Raw genomic sequence first — 10,285 nt, forward strand, 5'->3', positions numbered from 1 at the left:
TGACTTTTGATGTTGACATCTATTATAGGCTACTGCTACAGAAACAGATCTGAAGCCTGCTTGTATATACTGAGGTCTTTTTCAGGAAGGTAAAGTAGTTTTAAAAAATCAATATGAGGTGGAATCTTAAACATAAAGACTCTCTATTTCAAGGTCTGCAGGACAACCAAATATGCAGGGAGATAATAGTTTTTGGCATTGGAAATATAGTGGAAATGTTTGTTGGTTTACTTCAATGCAGGATTATTATTTGACATTTAACCGGAAACTAAAGACACAAACATGGTAATAAATAACCTTTACACTAGTGTTTTGGTAAGAATGGCAAGCAAATTGCCTTCGCTATAAATGTCATGTGACATAACACTGATTGGCTGATAACATCATGAAGACACTCACAATTCTGAAACTCTTCACTAGCATCTGGGGGGAGGGGCAACATACTGAAGGGAGCAAAGAGAGTCTCAGAAGCCTATTCTAAAGCAGGTGGTGGTTAAGGATAATCCAGGTAAGTCTTTAATGCTGGAGATGTGCTGGAGGAGACGAGTGGAGGGGTGGCGGGCGGAGAGATTGCTAATTGTGTCCTACTAATCCTACCCCTCCCCCATCTTTACCCACCTCCACATCCTCTCCTGTCACATATGAGGAAGGCCAAGAACTGAGAGAAGCAAAGGTACTGCACACTACAAAGTGAAGAACACGTATTCTGAGGGAAGAGGACTCAATAAACAGTGGACCAATAAGAAAACCCAACACTTACCTGGATATATCCCACATAGAATGTAGCTGCGCCTATCCATCTCTTTCTGCATCATCTTCCTACCACGAAATTCACGGCACTATGGGAGAAGTCCAAAAGGTAAATGTTTCGATCTGCTTGAAGAGCCTATTTGGAAATTCTTTGGAACAAAGTTAAAAATAGTTTATGTATGTTATACACATCATTGTGATGGATGTACCTGAAACTATTTAAGGCACAAATGTTTGTTTTCAAGGGTTTGTTTTCAGTCATTGAGAAGTTAAAGGGCACTACAGAGCTAGAGCTTCGGATAGTCCTTCTCGGTCTGGATAATGCCGGAAAAACAACTTTGTTAAAACAACTTGCCTCCGAAGATGTGAACACCATCACCCCGACTCAGGTGAGAAGAGCAGCTTTGAGGGGCTTTCAAAGCTTTGGATTTTTTTCACTTTCTCAATATGCTAGATCAAAAAAAGTCTTACAACTTAAGACACATGTGGTTATGAAAGCAGTGACAGCCCTCTGACATTACAGAATGTACGTTTACTGCTTATCCAACTATTAAAGGATGTGAGATGACTTGCAAAACACTAATTTGTTAAGGTGTGAAGTTACTAGTGAGGCAGGCTAACACATTTATTGTGCTTTTTTAGTGTTTAGAAATATTTTCAAAGCCTTTGACAGTTTGGCTTCAGTTTAAATACAACAGTCAATTTGAAATGTTCATGCTAAAGTCACTCTTTGCCATAAAAGCAATGTGTATTTTTAGCTGTATCTTGGATAACACTAGACTGTAAAACAGTCAATCAGGTTAATCAGTGATAAAGAGGGCAGACCGAGGACAAATACTACTGTGAAAAACCCCTTCAAAGGTCTTTGACAATGAGGGTAACTTTTTGGTGGTTTAATAAATGTGTAATTATGTAAATGAGTATACTGTACTGTGTGTGTGTGTGTGTGTGTGTGTGTGTGTGTGTGTGTGTGTGTGTGTGTGTGTGTGTGTGTGTGTGTGTGTGTGTGTGTGTGTGTGTGTGTGTGTGTGTGTGTGTGTGTGTGTGTGTGTGTGTATAATTTCATACAATTTATAAAGTATATGGTCTCAAATATGAGAAATAAATTGACCATTATGAGAAATAAATCCACAATTGCGAGATTTAACATCACATTAAGACGTGTCAAGTCAAATAGTGAGATTTAAAGTCACAATTATGACAAATAAATTCTCATTTACCTTTGTTTTAGTCCAAGGTGCAAACAGACTTCCATTAAGAAAATATATATAAGTTATTATATACTATTGCTAATATTGTTATTAAAATATAAAAGAAAAGTAGTATAGAGGGAATGCAAGTGACGTCACCGTTGGCCGGAGTGACTGCAGTTACGCCCACTAAGTGGCAAAAAGACTGAGCGGCAGCATTGGTTTTCAGCGTGAATGCTGCGGAAAAATACACAAAACGCGTCTAAAACGGGAAAAAGCTTTGAGACTGACTGTACAACTAGATTTGACAAGAAATATGAGGTATATTTTTACAGACTACCTAAAGCTACAGAAAAGAGAAGCAAATAGATCGCTGCAATTCATAGAAACAACTGGACTCCAGGCAGCGAAAGGTGGATTTGCAGTTATCATTTTTGTGTCAATATGCTGAATTTAGTGGTAAAATCATTCTCTATATATTGTTTTGTTATATATTGCAGTGACAACTCATCAATCAATTATTTACCACTGTATATTCTGTATAATTTGACATTTTTAAATAAACACGGACAAAAAACTATACAAGTTTTAAGTCTAGACGATATGATGATATATATAAGATTGATATAAGTGATCACCTGGATTTAGACCTGCCTATATTGTATATAAAGCGTTCACAGGCAAATTTGCTGTATGTATTTCCCCGGTGTCAAAATCAGGCACATATAAATGTCAGGAAACACGATTCCTGGCTGCATGTCAATATCCATGATCACTGGATCTTTAGTAAGTTGTGAGGAAAACTATATTGAGTCCAATCTTTAGTTTAAACTGATAATCGTTTGTTTTACTTGCGTTTTCGCAGTTTCCCCCTATTAAATACAGTCACGCAGCTGCTCTTCTGCCACTCAGTCCGGCTGAGGGGGCGTGTTCTGGCGGGAAAGTGACGTTAATGCATTCCCTCTATTAAAGGGATAGTTCACCAAAAGCGAAAATTCTGTCAGTAATTACTCACCCTTATGTTGTTCCAACCCCGTTATTTTTGTTGTTTTTTGTGATAAATTATTTAATTAATTAGTAAATCTTTCAATCACTGGCGAAAAAACATAATAATGTAACAAATGTTTGCATTTGTAGGAAATATATTTTGTCAGAATACACGGCTTCATTTAACACTTTTGTTTTAGTCTGAGGTAAAAAGCACTTCCATTTAGAAACTATGTACTAATTTAACCTTCAAGAGTTTAACTGATGGTTAAATGTCAGTTGTTTCATTTGTCACTAAAAAAAAAACAATCTTGCCCTTTGTTCCCCTAATAGATAGATGTGGTTCAACAACTGTATGTCTTGTATAATACAACACTGTGACATGACGAAAGCGACCCACTAGATGTTGAGGTCTACCTACAACCCTCAGAGACAAACAAAAAAGCACCCATACTCCTGCTAGGAAACCATTTGAAGGTGGTGAAGGGACTGTCCTAGAAAGAACTACTATCCAAATAAATGGTATAAATAGACATAATGGCATCTCAAACTTCCAAGAAAGTTTCAGTTAATAGGATCAAATGTGATCAGTCTGGTTTACTGTTGAGGGGTCAGAGATAGAGCATGCCATGACTGTGTGTATTAGTGCTGGTTGTTAGCATGAAATCAGCCACAGAGAATGCATCTGATGTAAAAATTAATTAATGTCAATTATAAAAATTGTACATTTATCTACCATTGACTGACAGTATTGTCAACCAGTGAATTTGTACAGTGGATGCAATTTATGGCTGTTAACACAACATTCAGCATGGATTATTTTGGACTCCGCTGTGCACAGCTTGCTAACAGTTAAGATGTTGGCACGCTGTTGCTCGATTACTTAAAATATCCTGGGACCTGAGTAATGTGAGACTATTTGCTGTTTAGCACGAGTTTTGTCAACAGCCATTATATGTTGCAGCCAGTTAAAGCTGTAAAGAGCCGAGGCCTGTGGGGAGAGAAGATCCTCTCTAAGAATAGCACCATAACAGTGTCTTTAATCCCACGGTTAAAGATTACTTAACCATAAAGTCTCAGTAGTTGGAGGCTGCTTAGGGGCAGGATAAATTTAGACTAGGAGTCTAAATACATCGTGCCTTTATCTATGGTCTTATGATTTTGGCCCAATCAAACCAAAGAGTTTATTTAATAAGAAAGTCTCCCGTTAAGGAAGCCAATTTCTGCCTCAAAGTAAAACATGAGAAGGTAAATGTTAGATAATTTTGGATAAGTATATAAGTAATTACTTTGTGACTACTAAAAAAAAGTATGAATGAGTGTGGTATGAATTTCACGGTTTTTATTCATTTGAAGAAATACTGAATCCGTTTTTGTGCAATTGAGACTAGTAAATGCATGCTCACATTTAGTCTAGAACTACAATAATCATCATGTTAAAGTCACAATTGTGATATACAGTCATTTCCAAGCGCCATTGTGAGATGTACCCCCGGTTTCCCAGACAAGGCTTAAGCTAGTCCTGGACTAAAATGCATGTTTGAACTGTTTTAACTGAAATCCACTTGCAACTGGCATATCTTAAAATATCTATAGCCATTGTTTTGTTTTAAGATGCACACGAGTAATGTGTTTTTCTAAGGCACGTTTATAAAAGCTACTTAGTTTAATCTAAGCCCTGTCTCTGAAACTAGGCAATCATTATAATTCACAGAAAATCTACAAAACAAGTATCCACAGCTGTATCATCTGCTAATTTTGCTATTTCAGGGATTCAACATTAAAAGTGTGACCTGTGATAACATGAAGCTAAATGTGTGGGACATCGGAGGACAGAGGAAGATTCGACCATTCTGGAAAAAGTACCTAGAGAACACTGATTTATTGGTATGACAGCAATGCTCAAGGGAGAAAATTCACAAGTTAGCATGTTGTGAGAATATTTACTGCACATTTTGTGAATCTTTTTTTTTTTAGATCTACGTGATTGACAGTGCAGACAAAAAGAGATTTGAGGAAACAGGACTGGTAAGACTAGACAGAATCAATCTGTGACAATCAATCACAGCTTCTTATTTTTCCCTGAAAAGCTTTTTATCTAATATATTTATACGGCAAGCATTTTGCCCAAAATTTTGTTTACTTGCAATGTGCACAGGCTGGATATGTTTTGTCTCGAGGCTCAATTGAAGCAGCCGTCAGCACAAATCAAATAAAAAGAGATCCTATATATGGGTTAATCCTAAATTAGATCTGTCCATTAAGACAATTTTCCAGAAGAAATGTTTTCAAAACAGTCTTTCTAGTTTCATACAATACATGTTAATGGCTTTAAACTTTTTATTGTGTATCTTTAATTAGTTCCTCATTTTGAAGAGTGATGAAATGCCAGCGTTGCATTATTTTGGGCTTGACCCCTAACCAGATTTTAACTTCCCATCTATAAAAAAATATACCACAAGTGTTACAATCAGGGGAATTTTACAACGCTCTTGCTCCAAATATTCAAAATATAATGAATTTGGTATTGTGTAAACAACAAGCATTACAGAGAACAATGCATTTGATTAAGGTGGAAATGAGAAGTGAAACATGAACACATTTGTATCATGCCAGACAGTCTGAAGTTTAAAATGTTTATTTTAAGATATCTATTAATATTATATTACATTAAATATAGTTTGAAGAATCTGAATTTAACCCTTAAACGCATACCTCTGGTCTTTAGTGACCCAAGACATCATTCACTACCAGGCCTGCAGATCCTCCACATTCATTTTTTAACAATCAACCTTCTTAGTATTCATTCATTAAAAACAAGATTTTATAATAATAAAATTGTAAAAGAATGCCTGTTTCACCATTCATTTTTTGTAAAGATTCTATAGGCTTGCTAACGAACAGAGGTGTGTAACAGTGTAAGTATATTTTTTCTGCACAACAATAATTGAATCTTTAATAACTGAGTAAGTGCAATTCGACTTTATTCCACTCGGTGACCGTCTGATACAAAATGATTTTTTTCAATGATACACAAACAAAAGAATTGGAAGAATCATCAGCAAAACTTGAAATGGCTCAGAGATTTACTGTAGAGCAAATACTAAACGCAATTAAATATTAGTGTCACTGTCACTTGATGGTGGATCTGGTAAAGAAGCTGTTATAGATCAAAATATTGATTTTGGAAATGTTGAAAATGATAGTTTGAGATTGATAATTTAAGCCAGATTCTGATTGTACTGGGAAATGAGCTCTGACGAGGACAGTGATGATGGTATAAAACATCTGCTCAAACTGAACCCTTCAAAGCTCCAAAAGGTAACAATATAATTTTTTGTATTCTTCTGTAATTGTTACTTTAATATAAGGAGAGTTCTATATTATCGTGACTGGTAGAGATTCATTCGTGTTAGATAGATATAGACATGTGTCGCTAAAGACCCGAATATGTAATAATGATTGGCGAAACATTCATGCGTTTAAGGGTTAAGATTCCATGTAGCAAAAGGTCCTCACTCCTACAATGATCAAACTTCACTGCACTGTATTCAAACCATGTACCACTGATGATGAATACAGTGTCTTTCCAGTTTGTACATTAGGGGTCCTATAGCTCAACTGATAAGTCTAAGTGTTAGCAATGCCATGATCTTTGGTTCAGTCCTTAGGGGAACACACAAAAAAATCTATAATGTGAACATGCTGTAAGTGTAAATCACTCTGGATTAAAGCATTTACAAATAATACATGAATTGGGATTGACCGTATGCTAACCTCTATTTGGTGTTGACCTTCTTCCACAGGAGCTGTCGGAGCTCACCGATGAGGAGAACCTGAGGGGTGTGCCATTGCTCATCTTTGCCAATAAACAGGACCTGGCCACAGCTTCCCCTGCCAGTGAGATCGCAGAGGGGCTCAACCTGCACACATACCGGGACAGAGAGTGGCAGATCCAGGCCTGTTCTGCCGTATCTGGGGAAGGTGTACAGGTTTGTATAGTGAATTTAAATTTGTATCAGCTTTTTAATAAAACCTCTGAAATATATATATTCAGGTCCTTCTCAAAAAATTAGCATATTGTGATAAAGTTCATTATTTTCCATAATGTAATGATAAAAATTAAACTTTCATATATTTTAGATTCATTGCACACCAACTGAAATATTTCAGGTCTTTTATTGTTTTAATACTGATGATTTTGGCATACAGCTCATGAAAACCCAAAATTCCTGTCTCAAAAAATTAGCATATTTCATCCGACCAATAAAAGAAGTGTTTTTAATAAATAAATAAAAAAGTCAACCGTCAAATAATTATGTTCAGTTATGCACTCAATAGTCAATACTTGGTCGGGAATCCTTTTGCAGAAATGACTGCTTCAATGCGGCGTGGCATGGAGGCAATCAGCCTGTGGCACTGCTGAGGTGTGATGGAGGCCCAGGATGCTTCGATAGCGGCCTTAAGCTCATCCAGAGTGTTGGGTCTTGCGTCTCTCAACTTTCTCTTCTCAATATCCCACAGATTCTCTATAGGGTTCAGGTCAGGGAGTTGGCAGGCCAATTGAGCACAGTAATACCATGGTCAGTAAACCATTTACCAGTGGTTTTGGCACTGTGAGCAGGTGCCAGGTCGTGCTGAAAAATGAAATCTTCATCTCCATAAAGCTTTTCAGCAGATGGAAGCATGAAGTGCTCCAAAATCTCCTGATAGCTAGCTGCATTGACCCTGCCCTTGATAAAACACAGTGGACCAACACCAGCAGCTGACATGGCACCCCAGACCATCACTGACTGTGGGTACTTGACACTGGACTTCAGGCATTTTGGCATTTCCTTCTCCCCAGTCTTCCTCCAGACTCTGGCACCTTGATTTCCGAATGACATGCAAAACTGAGCAACAGTCCAGTGCTGCTTCTCTGTAGCCCAGGTCAGGCACTTCTGCCGCTGTTTCTGGTTCAAAAGTGGCTTGACCTGGGGAATGCGGCACCTGTAGCCCATTTCCTGCACACGCCTGTGCAACGTGGCTCTGGATGTTTCTACTCCAGACTCAGTCCACTGCTTCCGCAGTTCCCCCAAGGTCTGTAATCGGTCCTTCTCCACAATCTTCCTCAGGGTCCGGTCACCTCTTCTCGTTGTGCAGCGTTTTTTGCCACACTTTTTCCTTCCCACAGACTTCCCACTGAGGTGCCTTGATACAGCACTCTGGGAACAGCCTATTTGTTCATAAATTTCTTTCTGTGTCTTACTCTCTTGCTTGAGGGTGTCAATGATGGCCTTCTGGACAGCAGTCAGGTCGGCAGTCTTACCCATGATTGCGGTTTTGAGTAATGAAACAGGCTGGGAGTTTTTAAAAGCCTCAGGAATCTTTTGCAGGTGTTTAGAGTTAATTAGTTGATTCAGATGATTAGGTTAATAGCTCGTTTAGAGACCCTTTTCATGATATGCTAATTTTTTGAGACAGGAATTTTGGGTTTTCATGAGCTGTATGCCAAAATCATCAGTATTAAAACAATAAAAGACCTGAAATATTTCAGTTGGTGTGCAATGAATCTAAAATATATGAAAGTTTAATTTGTATCATTACATTATGGAAAATAATGAACTTTATCACAATATGCTAATTTTTTTTAGAAGGACCTGTATATATATATATATATATATATATATATATATATATATATATATATATATATATATATATAATACCAATGATTAGACATTAATTCATTATTTTTTCTTTCAGGATGGCATGAACTGGATCAGCAACAATATTGTAAATAAGAAGAAATGAATCTGCTTACTCCCAGGTGTTATTTTGTACAATTGCTCTAATACTTCTGTTAATGTAAACCACATATAAAGTATTTACTTTGGAAAGCTCTTTTTGTAATACAAAGTTCTGGCATGAAACTCTAGATGGTGCAGGCTGATAGGCCCTTAACTCAATTTGGTAGCGATAGCATCGTTATCTACAGCGCAGCTGATTGGTTGCTATTGCATCAGTGGTCAAAGAGCTTTCTGCTCAACATTCAAATACTGTTAGTGTTGCTGTTAGCAGTCTGCAGTGCGCCTTCAAAAACCCTCCTCCTTCCCCAGCTCCACCTGTATAGATCTGCTACAGGGGGTTATTTCATGTATGTTACATGTGCGGCACAGCATGTCTTACATGCTCACAGCAATGTCCGTGAATGTATTGGCATGAATGTACTGACTACATTGCAGCAGTGTAGATCTATTCCGCCAAGACCAAATGCATTAACATTGCCATATCCATGATCATTACCATGCCAATCTCTGCGAGAGTTGTCATGACAGAAATAATATTAAAAATCTTTCTTCCCGTTTGTAAATTAGCTGCCTAAAGAGACAAAGGAAAACAACAAAACAAAGCATTTCCCCCTCTCATCTCTTATGCTCTTACAAAGCATTTTTGTTTGACAAGATGAGTTTTATTACAATCTTTTAATCAAGATGTTGCCGTTACATTTTTTAGGGATATGACATACCAGGGCATAAATAATGGACACAAGCAAGATTTTCAGCCTAAAATAAGGATGACGCATTCCTGTATCCATTACAAATATATATAGTCTTCTTCAGTTGTTTTGATAGTTGTCACACCAAAGAATTATCTGAAACTGAGCAAAACTGTTGTACTTTGTAAGGTGATATGTGAAACCCATGTTTGTTTGTTTTTTGTCTCAGTATGACTGGATTTGGTTGTTTCTATATGATTACCCTGTGTGGGCATAATCAAAATATGATTATGTGAAATGAAATTGTGACTACATTTTCTAATAGTTTAAGATTATGACTTGAATTCAAATTCAAGCAAGATCCTGGAGTAGTCAAGTTCGTTTTATCCACGTTTTCCAACCTTTATGGAAGATCTAAAATAGATATTCAAGCAATAACCCAGAAGCAAGAGTGCTGTTGTTCTGAATAACATGTAATCACAGCCGTAGTGATGTTGGAATCAACAATAAGACTGTGAGTGTGATAATTGTTTTTATACAGCACATTAATAAACAGAAAGTTAATATTGAATAACTTACATTTTAGACGCAATATTGCTAGTTGCTTTGTCTTGCTAGTCCAGGTCCACCTCTGTAGACCTGATTGGTGGAGTTATGTTTAATGATTATGGGTAGGGTTGGGTGTGGCTAGACCTTCAAGCTCCATCCACATCCTCAAAACAAGTTCAAATACATACAACTTTTGCATACATTTCGTTGTTATGAAAGTTATTGATGATTCAAGATTTGATTGTAAAAACTTTCATACTCAGATATCAAACTAATTTGTGCGTACACACAATTAGTGAATGAGATCCAGTGTCTCTAAAACTTTTTGTAT

General features: G+C 37.0%; 1 protein-coding gene across 1 annotated transcript; it reads left to right on the forward strand.

The window, feature by feature from the left end:
* The first annotated feature begins 551 nt into the window (after positions 1-551).
* On the forward strand, positions 552-9,985 carry arl3l1 (ADP ribosylation factor like GTPase 3, like 1). The gene is made up of 6 exons (XM_077194773.1): positions 552-859; positions 996-1,139; positions 4,698-4,814; positions 4,905-4,955; positions 6,734-6,919; positions 8,673-9,985. The coding sequence occupies exons 1-6, from the start codon at positions 842-844 to the stop codon at positions 8,718-8,720; spliced, it is 564 nt and encodes a 187-aa protein (XP_077050888.1). The 5' UTR covers positions 552-841; the 3' UTR covers positions 8,721-9,985.
* Positions 9,986-10,285: the final 300 nt, after the last annotated feature.

Source organism: Siphateles boraxobius, unplaced genomic scaffold, assembly GCF_051911475.1.
Source record: "Siphateles boraxobius isolate OS27281-9 unplaced genomic scaffold, OSU_SipBor_1 11, whole genome shotgun sequence".
In the NCBI taxonomy this organism is placed as follows: Eukaryota; Metazoa; Chordata; class Actinopteri; order Cypriniformes; family Leuciscidae; genus Siphateles; species Siphateles boraxobius.

What these genes read in the sequence shown, in the direction of transcription:
- arl3l1 (XM_077194773.1), top strand. An exon ending in ACACCATCACCCCGACTCAG is followed by an intron (nt 1,140 to 4,697) that starts GTGAGAAGAGCA and finishes TTGCTATTTCAG; the next exon opens with GGATTCAACATTAAAAGTGT. An exon ending in GATTTGAGGAAACAGGACTG is followed by an intron (nt 4,956 to 6,733) that starts GTAAGACTAGAC and finishes CTTCTTCCACAG; the next exon opens with GAGCTGTCGGAGCTCACCGA.